At 44.0% G+C, this 19,278-nt stretch overlaps 1 protein-coding gene across 1 annotated transcript in view; it reads right to left on the bottom strand.

Annotated features, from left to right (window-relative positions):
* Positions 1 to 2,690: 2,690 nt before the first annotated feature.
* The window catches only part of Gpr176 (G protein-coupled receptor 176), a 99,154-nt gene continuing 82,566 nt past the window's right edge, over positions 2,691 to 19,278 (bottom strand). Inside the window, exons 2-3 of the mRNA XM_057781756.1 lie at positions 12,014 to 12,266; positions 2,691 to 5,946 (exon numbers count right to left, since the gene is read on the bottom strand). Coding sequence (XP_057637739.1) covers positions 4,824 to 5,946; positions 12,014 to 12,266 — 1,376 coding nt within the window. The 3' untranslated portion in view covers positions 2,691 to 4,823. The remainder of the gene's footprint in view (positions 5,947 to 12,013; positions 12,267 to 19,278) is intronic.

Here is a 19,278-nt window from a genome sequence, read left to right as displayed (position 1 = left end):
CCTGATATATCTAGAGAGCAAGGACCATAACCCAAACCCTTCGCCCTGAACTATATTGGTATTATTAAATTTAGTAGTATTTACTGTCATAAATGACTAACTCTTGACAATATTTTATATATTTGCAACAAAGAGCATTACATGTCCCTCAAAAATGTGGGTGACGGTGAGTAATTTGATGGCAGGGGCCCTTAAATTCAACTGAGTCTAAATCGGATGCAGAGTTAGCAAGGAGGTCCAGAGACATGAGACAATGCCTCTGAGGGATCTCAGCAGAGCCAGACGGCCACTTTAAGAGGACTGATTCTAAATCAAACGCCTCTGCCGCCACAGCATGGGGGGGGGGGGCTGGCGGAAGTTCAGAAAATGACACCGCGAGAAACAGCTGCCAGGCATTAAGGATTTTAATCTTGTCCCCAGTAGCGTTTAATAAAATGTGCCAATTAGGTATTCAAAAAATAGTCATGATAAGGATAGACGATGATTATCACCAGTGCTTTGGAGGGTGCCAGTGGAAGAATGGGCGCTAATGCCTGCCTACCGTTTTTAGCTGCTTCGAACTTGCTTCGTCTCTCAGGGCTAATCACAGCCATCTGTGCCTCCCGTTCCCATCCGCGAAACAGAGATCGTATCGCTGCCTACAGAAAGTCTGTAGGCTTGCTTTACTGCTCTCCGGTGAGACGTCATATATAAATACAAAGCAGGCAATAATAAGCGGAATATTACTGAGGGAACACACTTCAAGGCAGGGGTCATAAATTAAAATTAATTAAGGACTTCCAAATACTATTCTAATGGTTTGGAGCGGTTGATGCAAATGCACCTATATTGCATTCACTTCAGGTGCTGTAAGAAAATAGCATAAATAACTAATAAATAAATAAGCGCTAGGGTGCTTTGGCTCGTTACAGTCTATTTGCATTTTTTCCAGAATATTATAAATTATTATGAAATATTATATAAACTGATATCTGAAGCCCATTAGCATTATTTAAAGTTAAGCTTACTTTAACAAAGTAGCAGTGTCCCAAAAGACTGGGACCCCCCCCAAAAAAAAAACCCAAAAAATAATTTTTTTTCTGCCTGGTCATCCAGAAGATACAAGACGGGAATTGCCTTGTTCATACAGCAGAACCAAAGGCACCGTCTGCATCAATGGACACCTACAAAAGCTCTTGGTTACTCTGCCCCGGCAGCCAGAATCTCGTTTCTTCGGTTTCCTTTAATGAGACATCAGGGTCTTCTTGGTTTAGTCGAACAGTGCACTCCAAAATCCAGACGTTCTTGAACAATAGTTTTCATTTTTATGAAATACACGTAGATGGATTTCCATTGCAACTAGAAAGCTTTAGAACAAATCAAACGAAGAGTTCCCGCGATGAGGGCCTGCTGTCACCTGAGCTGGGCCCGCTGGCCCTTACATACCACCGCAGGTCTAAATTCTATGCTCCGCTCCTAACCAGCCCATCTTCCACCAGGAAGGCTTCACCACTGTCCCCGTGGCTGTTATTTCTTATTCATTTATTCATTCGTCTATCATTAATTCATTTAAATTTGACAGCAAAAGGCTCTTTAGGGCTCAGAACATGAATAACTATGGAGGTTTTCATAAGTCGTGTTGGAGATCACAGATTCATATTTATGAAAGGCCCCGGGATTTTTCTCTCCTAATCAACTAACGGATGCCCTCGGCACAGAAGAGGGACAACACTGTAGGAACCTAAAGCAGAACGCCGCTGCTCCCCAAGCATTGTTCCTGGAGAATCGGCTCACTTCCATTTACTCTAAAAGCTTCCCACACAAAGGCTTTTGAAGCTGCCCTGGGAGCCAGTACTGACCTCAATTCCTGACTTAGTCACGCGTTCCCCCTCTTACTTACCATGATGCACTGCTCTTTGGACGCAGAACTCTAACAAAGCACATCAGTTGTGGCATACGCCTGTGAAATTTTTGCACCTATTTGAGGGAGGTGAACCACTCCGTCACAATGTGAACTACACACTCGTCAGTATGTCAGTAGACGTCAATCTGAATCAGTCAGTGGCTATCAGGGAGGAAGATGCCCTTTTCTCCAGTGGTGTAATGGCTGGTAAGTTGCCTGTGCTCCAGCATATAATCCCCCGCCCACGCTTACGCAGAAAACCCTAATTAAACTCCACGAGTCAAAGAATAAATAGATAAAAAGATATGAAAGTAGGAGGGGCCTAGTTGGGAGGAAACAGTTAGCAGGAATCGAGGGGCATGGGGTGAATATGATCACAGTGCACTATATAAATGTACAAAAATTTCAAAACGTTTAAGATGCAGTTAAAAATATGATCCTATCCTTCATGAAAGCCTTCATAAACTTAACCCTTTCCCCTCAAAACGTATCAGAACCGCAATGCATGTCAAACCCTGAGTCCTAGACACAGGTGTGCCACAGCTGAGCATCTACAACTGCTGAGCTCCACGGGCCGTCTGCGGAGCCCACTCATGGGCTCAGCTCGGAATCCATCTTCGTGACATCCATTCAAATGTCATGGTTCCTCATGGGGAATGAATTTCCATTCATTCAACAACAACATAGGAAATGCTTCTACGGTGCCGTGATGGTATCCCTGGGAGACAAGCTGGTCTCTTTCATCTGAGACTGTTTAAAGAGACATTCAGGGAGGGAAAACAGCTCAAACAATCATTAGAGCTCAGAAAAAAAACTTTTCAATTTTTATTAAAATGTTATTCTTCACAGAGTATAGAAATACACTTGGTGACAACCTAGTAGACATCAGCCTTCCCTTTCAAACACACACAAGAAACAGCTAACCAAACTCTGCTGCTGCGAGCGGATTAAGTCGTACATACACATTGTCAGGATGACACCAATGTGATGAGTACATTTGACAGCTTCTTCTCGGGTACAGAGAATTTTCTGACAGATTCTTTTTCCCCTTCGGAAAAGCTGAAACAATTAAGAAGGCTTCGAAGTATGAGCTTGAAGGGCCACAGTATTAATACGTATCAGGGCCAAGAGCAACGGGTGGCATGCACACAGGGCCCAGGGGGCAGCAGAGCCTCAAGAGGGGTGCCAGTCCCCTGTTTCTGCTGTGAGCAAACAAGTCTGTGGGGTGACAAACACAGATGAGGAGATGGGGAAGGCCTTCCCTCTCCGAGGAGAAGGGATTTGGGTTCACACTCGGGAAGCACAGGACATCACAGAGAAGAAAAGGAGATTCCTTACACATGGACTGAACTTCCTCCTAGGGGACAAGGGCCAGCATGGCTAAAACAGACGATGTTAGGACCACTGCCTTTGAAATGTGGAAGTCTCCAGCGAGTGGATACTCGAGGCACCCTTACTGACTCCACCACGTACCATGAACAAGAGCAAAGCATCCTAGCAGAAGGCAGAGACACCCACTGGATGTCAGGGGGAAGGGTTGGGTCTGAATTCACCCTGGGAGATCAGTCCCACGGTGGATGACACAGGAGAACCAGGTCACCGAGCTGCTGAGAAGAGCGCTCTTTCCTTCCCACCGCGGTTCATACAAAACCACTGGGAGGCTGGCGGTGAAGCGATCAACTAGGGCGGGCATTGCGTTAGCATTTCACAATTATTATTTCTTCCTGTTCTGTTTATCTTCTGTGGAGACCAGAGTCATACAACACACTGATGACAAGACTGGAGGGTTGGCCTGTTCTCTGTGTTAGACTAGCAAGTCCTAATCGAGTATTTTTACCTTAATGGCACCAAAGAACCCAGTACATGTCACCGGCATTTCTTCGGCACCTTTTAATTACAAACATCTGCCTACGTTACTTCGCCCTTGCAGCCAGCTGGATATCCCACTATCCTGACTCTGGTCTTTTGTACTAGATGGTATTGAAGAAAAAAAGACCATGCCTCGAGGGCATTTCTCAGCCTGTCTTCCCCAGCCCAAGTCTTCCCTCCGTGTTGTTGATCAAATACAGCCTAAAGCAAAATCCGCAACAAAGGGTTGGCAGTGTTTTCTAGCCAGTGCTGCTTGTGACTGGTGGAAGCAGGTACATTTGCTGGAGACCTTGGTGATGCCCACAGGGTGCAAAGATAATCAAGGACAAACAGCCTCTCTCAGACATTGCCATATCTGTCATAAGGTGGAACCAGCCACCACCAGCCCCACTTTATGACCCAGAAACCCGGATGAAAGCTCTGGGGACACAGGAGTCGGATGACTGACTCAGGAACACCCCTGGGCACCGTGGCTCTGGCCTCGCAGGACAGAAGCCTTTCCTATTTGTTATTCCTGTTTAGTTACCCAGACAGGCTTCTTCACTGGACATGGTGGCACAGACTTTTAATCCCAGCACTCAGGAGGCAGAAGCAGGGGGATCTCTGAGTTCGAGGCCAGCCTGGTCTATATAGTGAGTTCCAGGCCAGCTAGCGATACATAGAGAAGCCCAGTCTCAAAATAAAAAATAAATAAATAAAACAAAATTTAAAAAAAATCAACTTCACCTTTGTGGCTATTGCAGCCCATAATTATCTTGGCCTCCTCAGAGTACCTGCTTCCCTTGGGTTCTCTGCTACGCACAGGGAAAGGAGGAGTCCCCCAGAAAATATGGACGAAGGACCCTCAGACCTGTTCCATATTGCCCAGCTTACAATGGGGTTTGACTAAGGACACGGATCACTAAGATAGATGGGTAGATATATACTCCCTCAACAAAGAGGACACTGGATTTTATGTAAACTTCCCTTTTGCCCCATACAGGAGGAATCACCCCACAATGACTTGCAGCCGGAGTGAAGGGAGGGAGGGACATACGAGCTCCCCGTGGTTCCCAGGCACTTACAATCCTTGCTAGGAGTCTACCTTTGGAAAAATGCTAACTTTATTGTTTCTGCTCATCTTCCGCTCCACCCTGCCTACTTTGGGCACCTTTGTCTGGATCAGCTCTTCTGGGGTGTTGCCCAGCGGGGGAAGCAGCCTCTTCTTGCTATGTCGGGTCTCAGAGAGCCACTGAGGGGGCAACTCGAAAGGCCCGAAGCCAAACTGCAGAGAATATTTATCAGGGAACACCCCATGTTCCACAGGGGCTACCGGGGCCCCCTGAGAAACAGAGTCCACCGTGCCTGGAGGCCTTACAGAGGCTGCGGGCTGTGGCTCCTGCTCTCCCTCTGAACAGGAGGTGAGTCCCTCCTTGGCCTGGAAATCCGCTGAGCCAAGATACTTGGCCTCACTCTCTTCCTCGTCCTCGGAGGGCTTAAAGATCTGCTGCTGCCCAATGTGGAACATCTCCAAGAGCTGGCTGCCAGAGCGCATGCTCGGCTCCAGGCTGGCCTCAGCCACCCCACCCCCAGTGCTAACCACATTGCGGCGACTGTACCGGTGGTGCAGCTGCACCATGGTCCCAACCAAGCACTTCCGGACTGATCTGTTCACCGTTAGGAAGAGCACAGGGTTGGCCAACAGGGAGACTTTGGGCAGCCAAATGGCAGTGAGGAGCAAGAAGACGGAAGTGTTAGGGACATTGAGCACAGTCTGGTAGACAACCAGGGTGGCATAGGGTACGCTGCAGAGGATGAAGACTGTCACCATGGAAAGTAGGGTAGCGTGTAGCTCAGCCTCCCGTTGGGACGCATAGGGGATGGAGATGGTGTTCTGTGGGGTCCGCAGGGCAGCAATGATGACTTTCTTCTTCTGGCTGGCACTCAGGGCCCTTCGGATCAGGATGAGGAAGAGGAAAACCACAGCCACAGGCACAATGACCGTGGTCACATTGTAGAGCAGAACATACACCAGGTGGCCCAAGGAATTGCTCCAGACTTCCGTGCAGGTGGACATAGCATAGATGTCGGCTACATTGGTCACAGCAAACACAGGGACACTGGCCACCACTGCATGCGCCCAGATGTACATCACCAGTTCCCGAGACCTGGCATCAGATATTTTTCTCTCCAGAGGATAGAGGACTGAGTAGTACCTGCATGACATAAAAGCACAGTTCATGTTACAGGAAAAAATTCTCTTGAAATTAGGGTGACCTAAACTACCAAAGTAGGTAGAGGGGACAATAACTGAGACAGGTAGAATCATTTGAAGAATCAGGAAGTCAGACCTTAAGTCGTGAGGACTCTGGAGTACAATGGGGGAGACCAATAATCCAGAAAAGCAAAACAAGAACTTTCTGAAGACACAGAGAAAATCCGCATCTTCATGTCATTCTTAAGACTCTATCAGGAAAACAAGCAAATACATTCAGTGCATAACTACCCTAAAAATTACTGCCATCAGGACTAAGATCTTGAGTGCCTTCAACATAAGGGACAGAGATCCCTCAGGCTCCTGTGTGAGTATGGCTGCTTTCTAATGTAATGAGAAGGGGCGACTTGTTTACTCTGAGAAGCCTCTGAGAAATTTTCAAAGCTAACGACAAATTTGTCTACATACATGTGGAAAGCAGACTTACACCCCAGCCCACACACTGCAGATGATTGGCTTCCAAGGCTGCTCACGGCAAAAGACACCCAAGTGAATGACAGAGAGCTCAATCAAATCCAGCCAGTCACATTGTGTCTGCCCAGTAGTCAGTTATCGTAACTCTAGGAGCAGCCAGCAGGTCTCAAATTAATTTGTTGTCAAAATTCAGATGAGGATTTCCACCCTTTCAAATTATACTTTCATCATTCTGTAACTACCATAGAACAAATCCAAATGCACCTTGCTTTCATACCATCAGTGATGTAGGAAGTCCTTCTGTATATGTGTTGCTTCATCACCCCATGTGGCCAACTAAATCCACTTAAAACCCGAGAAAGCTTAAAAAGTAATTCTAGTCACAAAAGAACAGAGTTAAGCACGGCTTCTTGCTGGCTACTGGTGGCATGCTATAGCTCCCTTAAGAGAGGTCTTCCTGATTCAGCAATAGCAAAACAAAAACAAAAACAAAAACAAAAAAAAAAAAAAAGAAAGAAAAGAAAAGAAAAGAAAAAAACCCCACAGTTTCAAAACTGCAGCTTCCTGGACCATGCTGCCAGCACAAACTCTGGCTCTTTCAGGAGGCTGAGCATTTAAATGGGGTTTGTGAGCAGAGTGCTACAACTGGCTTAATGGCAACACAGACCCTCTTTGTGCCTAAAAATAGGGCAATGTGCATGGCTCTCAAGGCAGCAGAGCAAGCAGGCAGGGCCGTGTTGACCTTAGCCATGCCTGCTTAGCATAAAAATAAAAAGACTCTTCTGCTCAGAAAATAATTACAGATACACAATAAAGACAGATTCAGATGTAAAAGACCTCCAAATGGGTCACAGTGTTGGATAAATGTGCATAGGCTTGGAAGAGAAAAGAAAAAGAGCATAAAGAGTTATAAAAAGAAGTAAATAATTTAAAAAAAATAAAAGAAAGTCTTTAAAGAAAGAGTACAGACAGTTGTAGATTAAAAGGATTAAAGAAAAATAATCCACATAAAGATGTAATATACACAGATAATCTGGTTGGGGTATATTATTGTGTTTTCTTTAAATTATTTGACTGTGAAGGAGCTAAGTACAGAGAGACAGTTCATTGTGTGGGCTGCTAAGCTAAACCAGCATATATGTTTTAAAGATATCTTGACTTCAAACTTTGGGTCTAAGGATTTGTTGCTTTGGAAAAGAGGTTCTGCTTTTGTTTCCACAGATGAGAACCTGTGGATTAATTCCAGACTAATGTGGTTTTATGGATCAAGAAGTCACCATGAACACCCCCCAAAAAATTACTTCATCCAACAAAAAGCAGGAAGCAGTTTAGAGAGAACTACACCAAGATTCCCTAAATGATTGTTTATAAATGTTTGTTTACATTTAAAGGAGGATATGATATAGATATGAATAATTTGCATTAGTATGGATCTTGGTCTATTGATACAAATTTTAGGTCAATTTTGTTACCTGTATGTTTCTGCTCTTGATTAAAGTATTGTGTTTGTGTAGCTCATTTAAAAATGTAATGTATAATTAAGAAATATAGGTTAATCAATAATCACCTATAATAGTCAAGCTTGTAGTCATGTTCGTTAGGTTTTCTAGATATGTAGACATATATTTCAGTTAGTTATGTATTCTTCAAGTCTTTCAGAGACCTTCAGAATATGACATTTAAAATGCTTTAATAACTTAGGACTTTTCATGACAATGAGACACATCTGCTCCTGGCAACACCAATTACTTCAAGAGGATGATGGGCATCAAAGAGGCTCCTCATGGAGTTTGTTAGCAAGAAACTGTTCTTGCCTGAACTGCTTGACTAGACTTGCAGAACCACAGAAAAATGACCGCTAAAGGAACCTTTGGGATTCCTGCTTCATTAAAGAGTCTGCGAGACATTCTGTGGGACACAGAAGAAAGTGACTGACAAACTGCCAATATAGACAGAAGTGTCTTTGAAATTTCTTGCTTCATGGAAAAGTCTGCTGGATATCATGGGCCTGTTGGCTGAAGATGGGTGCCCCAACAGTACAGAAAAACTTTGGGTAATTGTCCAGGCAGTGACATGTCTCTGTCAATTCTAGAATTTTGGAAGTTGCTTACAATGCATTTCCTGTTTACTTAGGTAATATTATATCCTTCTGGAATCTTTGATAGAGCTGAAGAATAGATATAGTTTTCCTTAGTTATGATGAAAGACAAAGTAGATAGAAATATTGTAACTGTGATTCTTGCTTGATATCTGTTTTGTTATATGTAATTTTATTATGTTGAAGTTAAAACCTTCCTTCTTATTTAGACAGAAAAGGGGAGATGATGTAGGAAGTCCTTCTGTATATATGTTGCTTTTATTGGTTAATGAATAAAAAATCTGCATTGGCTTGTGATAGGGTAGAGTGGAGCTAGGCAGAGAAAACTAAACTGAATGCTGGGAGAAAGAAGGCAGAGTCAGGAGATACCATGTAGCTCCAGAGGAGAAAGATGCAAGCTGCTAGCTGGAATCTTACTGGTAGGCCACAAACCTCATGGTAAAATATAAAATAATAGAAATGGGTGAACCAAAGACATAAGAGCTAGCTAGCAATATTCTTAAGTGATTGGCCAAGCAGTGATTTAAATAATATAGTTTCTGAGTGATTATTTCAAGTCAGGGCAGTCAGGAAATGAACAAGTGTCCTCCTACAACAATCAGTGACCTGGGAGAATTGAAGTTGCTCAGACTCCACAACCAGACCCAAGGGGCTGCCATCAGCCATCAGAGGGATGGCGAGATTCTTCATATTAGCTTGGCCCACAACTCTGCTGTCAGCCATCACTAGAGCTGGTCTCCTTACCCTGATGGCAGTCCCTCACTCACGGGGACAGGTGAGAATGAACGACAATCAATGCTGTGATCACTCCTGTGCTGGACTGGGTCACAAACATGAGCAGATATACGGGAACATTGCTGCACTGTATGAGGATGCATGAACAATTACATCTGGAAGGTGATGGTTCTACCAGAGTAGGTACTTGGTGTAGAGCTCCTAGGGTTACCTAGGTAACTGTTGTGGAGTCTGACAGTGGAGAGGGAGGGGCTGTTCTGAGGCAGAGAGAGGCATGATACAAGTACCACGTGGGCCATGGATGATCACAGAAGGGTGGGGCACTGTGAAGTAGGTCCTATTTATTTCTCCTCCCGGGAAGAAAAGATTGTGCATGAGACATGCATGCTATCAAAAATGCTTTGGCTCTGAATACAGATAATTTTTTCTAATCACAACTCTATAGACATCTGATGGTACCACTCTCACACGTAAAAACATGCCTAGGAGTACCCTGGCTCTGGCTGCCATAAAACATAATCAGGTAACTATCAGTTTTCCATCCCATTACACGTTGGGAAATGAACTATAAGATATGCACACAGTTCATTATAAATAATGTCCTTAGTGTGTCCATCACTAGGAAGAGGATGCGGGAAGAGTGGGCGGCCTCCTAATGAACATGCCGACTTAGTGTCGTAAAACAAATGGATTCAAGGAAGAGGAAAGATCCACTTCCCTATTTCAAGTGCACCTCAATGATGCCTGCAAGTAATTTGCACCTCTGAATAATAAAATAGGAATTTATCAGCCTGGTTTTTCTACTAAAGCATTTGTTTACTTTTTTTTTTTTTTGTATGAGTGATGGTTTTAAAAATGCAATGGTTTATCAGCTGGAAGGAAAAAGCAGGATTTTTTATTATTTGCATATTTCCTTGTCTAAGAACAAGATCTTAGACATAACAAATAGGAACTATTGTGCTGATATGTGGTATAACAACAATAAGATGTATTAACAATATGTTCCCACTCTCATCGAATCTTATACTGTAAAAACCTTCCATGTTAATCTGGAAAGATGGCTCAGAGGTTATAAGCATTGACTGCACTTCCAGAGGACTCAAGTTCAGTTCCCAGCACCCACACAGCAGCTCACAAGTGACTATAATGCCTTCTCCTGGCCTCTGGGGGCACCAGACACCCACATACAAACACATACACACATGCAGACGAAACACACATACACATAAAATAAAATTTTTAAATCTTAAAATAAAACAAAACTCTCAACATTCATAGCAACCAAAATGCGGAGACAACCCAAATAACCACCGATTGGTAAATGAACAACCAAACTATGATAGACCCCACCATCGACTTTTATGTGGCCATAAAAATCTAGTGGGATGCTGGCACATGCTCTGACATGCTAAATGAAAGAAGCTAAAGACAAAAGAACACATGCTGTGTGATTCCACTCACACAGACTGCCTCACAAAGGCAAAGCCAGTGCCGGGAAGCAGATCAGGAGCTGCCTGGGGTATAATGTCGGGAACAGCGTGAGTATCCATCAGCAGGAGGCTTCTTTTCTTGGGAAAATCTGGCACTGTAGCCCAGACACAATACAAAAATATACTAAACCTCATTGACTTGAACCCCTAAAATAGGTGATCCTTTTCTATAACACATAAACTATACCTCAAAGCTATTAATAAAAAACACCTTTAGGGAAAGAGTCCATAATGTCAAAGTGAAGACTTAAGACTTCACTAAGGCCAGGGGTGATGGCGGGCACCTGTCAGCCCAGCTAATGAAAAGGGTTGAAGCAGGAGGATCTCTTGAGCCCAGGAATTTGAAGCTAGCTAGACAACACAAAGAGAGACCAACTTAAAAAAAATAAATTAAAAAAATATAAGACTACACTGGAGCAGAATGGGATTACAGAAAGACACCTGTGTGCCACAGATGGCCCAAGAGAAAATGAAAGCGTTAGTACCCCCATCAGAAGGCAGACTGAGGCAAGTGCTCTGCCGTCCAAGTCAGGATGATGGCAGGAACTACGGCGTTTGATTCATTCCCAAACACACATTAAATAAGAGGATGAATGAGAAAGTAACCAACAGGGCGGCATGAAGACCCAGAACAGATTCCTCCAGAGGAATTCTGGTGTCATCAGAGCCATGTAACCTTCGTTAGGTAACCACTGAATCACTCCCCTTTCCTCCCAGAAATGCTTACATCCTGCATCAAAGAGCCCTAATTGCAGAGTTAATCAGATGAGCAAGCTACTTCAGATTGCAATGCGAATACCAATTCCAACCAGGACAGAACAGCACCATGAGCCAGTAGCACCCTGGTGATAAAAATCTGACCCCTGGGTCTTTTGTGAAGATGTTTGTTCCACGGATGTTCAACTAATCCTTTTGTAAGAGACCGTTTTGGATATGCATTCTCTTTCTTATGGCCACAAGCAAACTAAAAAAGAAACCAGTGTATGAAATCACTCCATGATGCTCATCTTTCAGTGCATTAAAAACAAACAAACAGGAACTCAGGGCTGGAGAAATGGCTAAGTGTTTAAGAGGATGCTGCACATGTAGGGGACCCAAGTTTGGTTCCCGCTGCCCACACTGAGCACCTCACAAATGCCTGTAACTCCAGCTCCAGGGGATAAAAATCTACTGTCCTCTTGAGACCTCCAGAGGCAACTGCAGGCAGGCACGCGCGCGCGCGCGCGCACACACACACACACACACGAATGAAAGTTAAAAAATTAAACTACCTGTCCAGGGCAATGGCAGGGAAACTGAGGATGGTTACAGAGCAGAAGACTTTGTGCAGGAATTTGACAACCTTGCAGAAGAACATAGTGTAGATCCACCAGCAGCACTGAGGGCTGGCACTAAGGATGATGTCGAAGGGCACGCAGACCAGGCTAGCACAAATCCCAGAGCAGGCCAGGTTTTTAATGAACCTGTTGGTGACAGATTTGAACACGGTTGTGCGGCAAGTTGACCATAACACCATGAAGTTTCCTGGCCAGATATGTAAAAAAACAAAGAAAAAGAAAGAAAAAGAAAGAAAGAAATAAAAGTGAATTAGGGCTTAAAACAAGAGGAAAAACAACAAGAAAGATGGAAAGAGAAACACAGGTTAAATATTTTGATATGTTAAACATTTATTTCAAGGACATTACACTGTCAGTTTACGTAAAACTGCTAGAGTGCATCCATACCAAACATTCTACATGAAATTTTGTACTACTTTGATTTTTTTAAATTCCAGGCAAAAGATATTCTGCAATGATGGCTCAGTCTTATTGGCAGTATAAACAATCAGCTAGGTATTTATCTCAGGCAGTCTATAGTCATAGATGAACTATTCACCATGCCCAGTTCACAGAGTGCTGGCGAGGAAACCCAGGGCTTTCTGCGTTCGCCACCTGAGTCCCTGAGCACCAGTCTGCTCTTCTTAAGTTTGCTAAGGACTTCCAGGTTGTAGAGCATCCAACAGAGGCACAGTGCAAGCCACACACGGAATTTACAGCTAGTATTTCACAGAGTAAAAGGAAGCAAGTAAATTTTAATGATATATTTATTTAACCCAATTAATCCCAACATTGTGATTACAATATAACACTACTGATAAATTATCGATGAGATAGTTTTCCATCTTTGCTTTTGTGCTGTCTTCAAAATCCAGTGCGTACTTTATTTTACATTTCCAGAGCCTCTCTGTTTGAAGTGGTCATATTTCAAGTACTTAGAGGCCACACGCAGTGAATTAGTTTGCTTTCTATGGTTGTGATAAACACCATGATCAAAAACAACTTGGGAGCTGGGCAGTGGTGGCACACACCTTCAATACCATCACTTGGAGGCAGAGGCAGGCGGATCTCTGTGAGTTCGAGGCCAGCCTGGTCTACAAAGTGAGTTCCAGGACAGCCAGAGCTGTTACACAAAGAAACCCTGTCTTGAACTGCACCCCTCCAAAAAAAACCAACAACTTAGGAAGGAAATAGCTCATTTGACTTACATTCCCATATCACAGTACCTAATGAGGGAACTAGGGCAAGAGGTTAAAGCAGGAATCTGACTGACATCAGGGAGCTGAGGCAGAAACTATGGAGGAAAGCTGCTTACTGGCTTGCTCTCCAGGTTCAAGTTAAATCTTTCGTGTTCCCAGCCCCACCTGCCAAGCGGTGGCACCATCCACAGTGAGTGGGCAGTCTCTCATCTATCGCTAATCAAGAAAATGTTCCACAGACTTGTAGCAGGCCAATCTGACGGAGGCATTTTCTCAGTTAAGGCTCTCTTTTCCCAGATGACCCTTATCTGGGTCAAGCTGACAAAAACTAACTAACTAACTAACTAACTAACTAACTAACTAACTAACTAAGCAACACATGTAACTAGTGACCCACACTCTAGCCAGTGAAATTCTAGATTTTTCAGCAACAATGACCTCATCAACCACCTCTCTTCGCCAGTTCACCTCCCTGGCTTCCAGGGGCCAACCTGCTTCTGGTCTGTCTCCCACTCTCCCTGTAGCGAATCTTCTTCTGTCCTGCCAGCCAGCTTCCAAATAATGACAGCGAGACTTCTTATTAAAGGCTACTAGGAAAGCTTGACCTATAGCTTAGGTTTGTCTCACTAGCTCTTGTAACTTAAATTAACCCATTTATATTAATCTATGTTCTACCATGTGGTGTTACCTCTCATCCATCTTGTATATCCTGTTTCCTCTCCACCTCTCCTGGTGTCTCCTCCTCTTCCTTTCTCTCCAGGAAATCCCACCTATAACCTCCTGCCTAGCTATTGGCTATTCAGCTTTTTATTATACCAATCACAGCAATATATCTTCATACAGAATACAAATATCCCACAACACCTTCCATAAGTCTCTGATTGGTCTTTTTAGGGACTCTGGTGTCTCTAAAATCTCTTCCTGGTTAGACTACCTGTTTCCGTGGCTTTCCATAACAATGCTGATGGTCCCCAGATTCATGTTCCAAAGAAGTCTTTTCCTCTCAACCCCAGACTCCTCATTCCAATAGAACCTGACAGTGTATCCCTTTCTCAGTGCGTCAGCCTCCAGGGCCTGTGTATATAATCTGGTGTCTGCCTGTCGACCCCATACCCTTCCATCTCTGGTTTGCAGAACCAGCTCTCTAGCTGCACCTGAACTGCGTCAAGGTTCGCCCTAATCCCCGGGTGTTGGTACACAGCATTCATGGATTGTCTGACATCTTCCTCATAGGTTTGGTTCCTTTTAATCCAGTCTTTAGTTTAAATACTATCTCCTCCACATGGCCTTCCCTGACTGTCTCTCTGTTTTAAACACTTATGTTCCTGCCTCCATTTTACTTTACTACTGTTCCTCTATTTTAAGTTACTAATTATTAGCCATTTGTTTCTCTCTTTTTTTATTAGGGGGGAAAACCATGTCACTCTTGTTCAGTTACAAGTCTACACACAACTCAATATTAGGAAGAGTAGGCACCATATAAATAATTATTAAATAAATGAATTTATAAAAATACATGGACAGACAGCAATCAAAACTCCTTGCAGTGAAACCATCCTTTCGGGGGTATGTATGTCATCATCGGTTTCCAAACTGAACTCTGGATTAGAATGGCATACTGAATCCAGGCCTGTTTTTGACTGAGGACCCTCAACTGCAAAGATGCCCCAGCGCAATAGGCTCCAACTCAACTCTCAGACTCCTAGACCTGGAGCCTGCAGCCCACCAAGCTGCCCAGGGCCCATCTTCAGGTGTATCACACAGCACATTCTTGTGCCTGCTGAGAAAGCAGGTCCATTCTGTAACTTGGCTGACCCCTAAGGACACAACCTGTCCAGAGGATGCCTGCTAATGCAGAGCCACGCACCATGGAAAGGACACGGTGCTACGGAGGGCACAGCAGATCCAGAGCTCCAGAAAGGGTCACTCCAAGGAGCTGCGTTGGTCTCTGAATCCGGACAGAACTTACTGCCAAGTTCTTAAACACAATGTTCTATGATGCCTATTATCTTGCAGACAATGTAGAAAAGCCAATTGATATATCTAGGTACAGAGTCCAGCTGCTTCCAGGAATTCTCTACAGAACTCTGTATTAGCATGGTGACTCAGTAAGAAAACATGAGCAGTGTTTACACACACACACACACACACACACTCCCATTTATTCAGGATAAGAATTGCTTATAGTGATGCCACCTATCACCAAGGTGATAAGCTGAACAATAACAATGTATGAGGGGCCTGCTGATGTGGAAGTTCGTTCTTGGCCTTTCCTCACTGACACACAAATTAGAGTCTGGCCAAAGCATCCTTCCTTACATAGTTTTCCAAACCATCCTTCCTTACATGGCTTTCCAAAGCATCCTTCCTTACATGGTTTTACAGCAGGATTTAAAAGTCTGGTCGTGATCTAAGAATGGAATAGCCCACTAGAAGACAGTGTTCATCTCAACAGCTCCTAGGGCAGGGAGGGGCTAAAATGGCATCTGGTCAAGGATATGTTACAAATAATAATACCATTATAAGGATATCTAGTTATTTATTTTTAAAAAATCTTTAAAAACACCTTTATCCATCATCTTCCCACAAGTGGCATGACGTCCTCTTGTTCATTTTCTCACAAAATAAAAATCAAGAATTTTAATAAAAAGACGGAAAAAAGGAACACTATTCATTTTTTAACCTTATTACTAGGAAGCCAAAACATCCCCCCTTTTAAGGTATGATTCTGTGTGCATTCTTTGTAACACTTATTTTCTTTAAGTTGGGGTTACTTACTAATAAATAAATGTATAAATAAGCAAATACATATTGCCAGAGGATACAGAAGGGATGACACTGAGTTCAGTCCATTTGCCACTGATGATAAACAAACCCCCAAACTTTTCAACGTTGTATGATGTCCTTTATTTCAGATGTGCTCCCTGGCTGCCTCCATGCTTATTGCCCAGATTTGTAGCATCCTAGTGAAATAAAATCATCCTAAAGTCTGTCCTGGTCCTTTCGACTGCTGTAGCCGAACACTGAGGCGAGACGGCTAGTTGGGAAAGAAAGAGAAGGTGAGAAAGGAACTCCACACACACTGCCGCGGCCACTCTCTGGTTCTGAGTTCAGTCTCCTACTGCCTGACGCCCAGGAACATCAATACGGCCAGAACACCCGCAGTTGAACTGTGCTGTCTTCTCTGAGAACCATCACAAAGGAGACTGTGAAAAGGGCCAGTGCACTCTCTTAATCCCAGCCTCTTCAAGAGCAAGGATCTAATTATTCAATGCTTCTGTCTTTAATGGTGCTGCCTTCTTACCCGCAAGCTTGCCACAAAGTACCTAAAATAAGGTCTCCGCGTCAGAACAGACTTCTGCAGCCAAGCAGAACAGCACACTCTCTCCCTAACGTCTCCCACGGGCATTTTAAAGCCTCCAGATCACACAGCTACTTCTGAGCCCCTTGGGTGCCTTTCTCTCCTAATGCTCACACTCTACTCTGCACATGCATCTTGAACGTCTTTGTTTTTTTTGTTGTTGTTGTTTTTGTTTTTGTTTTTGGATTTTCGAGACAGGGTTTCTCCGTAGCTTTTGGTTCCTGTCCTGGAACTAGCTCTTGTAGACCAGGCTGGCCTCGAACTCACAGAGATCCACCTGCCTCTGTCTCCCAAGTGCTGGGATTAAAGGCGTGCACCACCACCGCCCGGCGAACGTCTTTGTTTAATCAATAAACTCACTGACTTTCCCTCTCTCTGAGCAGTCCTGACATTCTTCTTTCTTCATGATGAAGGTTAAGTATACTGGTGCACCTAAATAGAGGTCCCCGAGGCTCTAAGGAGTGCAGCAGCAGTTTGATAGTGACAACACCACAGACCGGGCTATTTATAAAAGAAATAAGTAGCCAAAAAAGCTGTAATTTGGGCTTGAAATAGCTTAGTGGAAAAGAACTTGCTACTCAAGCCTGATTATCTGACTTTGATCCTGGGGTCCCATGGTGGAAGGAGAGAACTGACTCCTGAAAGTTGTCCTCCGAGGTCCACACACGCGCGTGCACACATGTGCGTGCACACGCATACACATGCACACTTAATTTTTAAAAAGTAAGTAAAAAACATTTCTTATTGTGGAGTATGGAAATCCAGCATCAAGGCACGAATCAGTTCAATTGTCTAACCAGGGCTGCTCTCTGTTTCCATGATGGCTCCCTTTGCTGCATCCTCTAGAGGAGATGGGTGTGGTGGGAGAAGGAGGGCAAGTGAGCCAATCACAGTGGGAGCCCTGATCCCGTTCAGGCAGGGGAGCAGCCCTCATGGCTGAATCTTCTTTTGAAGTCCAATCTTAATACTATCATGTCAAATGCTATTCTGTAAGCATTTTAAAGGGGACACAATGAAATTAGAGCAAAATTAAGATTCAAACGCATGTTTCTCTTTGAATCCTTATATGAACTGCTCAACTCAAACTCTCAGATGGAATTCCCTCTCATCAGAAAGAGAGACGGAGCAAAAAGGGACAGTGAGGGAAAGACAAGACCAGAGGAAAGAACTTCCTTGGTATAGAGAAATGAATGACCCCTGGAGAAATTCTGAAGACACAGCAGATGTGGGTGAACCTCGGGGCAGTGGAGAAGAGCTGGAGCAACAGCTACCTCGTCTCCAGAGGAATGCTTAAAGACGCCATCTTGTTTTGGTCTTTAAAACAGTCTTTCCCTCTTTAATTATTCAGATCAACCCCAGCAACCCAGAAGGCCAACACTGGCCGGGTGAAATGTGGGTTTTTGCTGTTGGTATTGATAGAATTATGACCACCAACAAGGACATGACAGAGAACTGCTTCTAGCCAGACCGTCGGGCCTGGTGGTTCTCAAAGCCATTCACTCTACAGCCCTCACTTGAAATCTGGACCCTTCCCTCATTCGTGAAGTGTTAATTTGCTGTACCTTGTGATTAAACTCCCTGGTAGCTGTCCCACACTGCCTAAGCTGATAGCTGTTATCATGAGAAAATTATGATATTTCAGCTACAATTAATTTGATTCAGGCACTCTTCCATTTAAGAAAGATTCAGGGAGTTCAAATTAAGGAGGAATTGAATTAGCAGGAGAGAGCTACACAGTGAGTATATTAAAATTCATGGCGAATTTTAAGCCATCACCTCGAATGAAAAGCATCTTATGAAATTCATCTTTCCATGGATAGCTTCTCCTTGGAGTACTCATTCCCAGTGAATAATTCAGGTATTCACTGGAGTCATTGTTGGAACTCTGAAGAATATGAAAAGGGACTCCCGTAACAGCCTTGTCTGGTCTTCTCCCATGAGGCCACACAAAGAGCTTTAGGTAAGACTGCAGCAACCACAGAGGCAAATTTCATACACCAAGACCCAAATGGCCGCTGTCTCGACTTTCTCTGTCAGAGGTCCCCAAGTGGTCCCGTGGGTCTCTCGATACACAAATGCACAAGGTAAGAAGAGAGTCAAGACTCCAGTCTAAACTATAAAGTTTTCATGATTCCCAAATCCCTTACTCTTCGGTCTCTCAGGCTGGCCGTGGCCTCCCTGGAAAGAGTGTTGTTCCTCGAGACGCTATGGCAAGAACCTCAGGATCACCTGCCCCACTGTGACAGCAATGGCAACTAATGACCTTGCTTTCCACTTCCCTTTCATTAGGCGCTGTAAATGAAATCGAAATCGTGTTGACGGTTACTCAGCAATATAACAGCAGAGAGAGGCAGCAGAACCTTTAAGAGCTGAGTGTTTCCTTAAGAGGTGGAAAGGCTTTTCTCCTGCAGAGTGAATGCTCACTCTCACAGAACTAGATTGGTATACCAGTGTGTCGTCATGGATTGAGCCTGGCTCCTCCCCTCTCTCACACACAGACAAGCTTGGCTCTTCCCCCTGAGCTGAAGCCTCCTGAAACCCTCACCAGAAGCTAAACCGCTGTGAGCGCTGTGCTCTTAGACTTCCAACCACCACAACTGTGAACTAAACAAACCTTCCTATAGCAACAGAAAATCTATTAAAGTATGGGTCGGGGGAGA

This window comes from Chionomys nivalis, chromosome 9, assembly GCF_950005125.1.
Source record: "Chionomys nivalis chromosome 9, mChiNiv1.1, whole genome shotgun sequence".
NCBI lineage: Eukaryota > Metazoa > Chordata > Mammalia > Rodentia > Cricetidae > Chionomys > Chionomys nivalis.
Note: the sequence above shows the minus strand (reverse complement) of the source record. Positions and strands in the feature narration are given on the sequence as shown.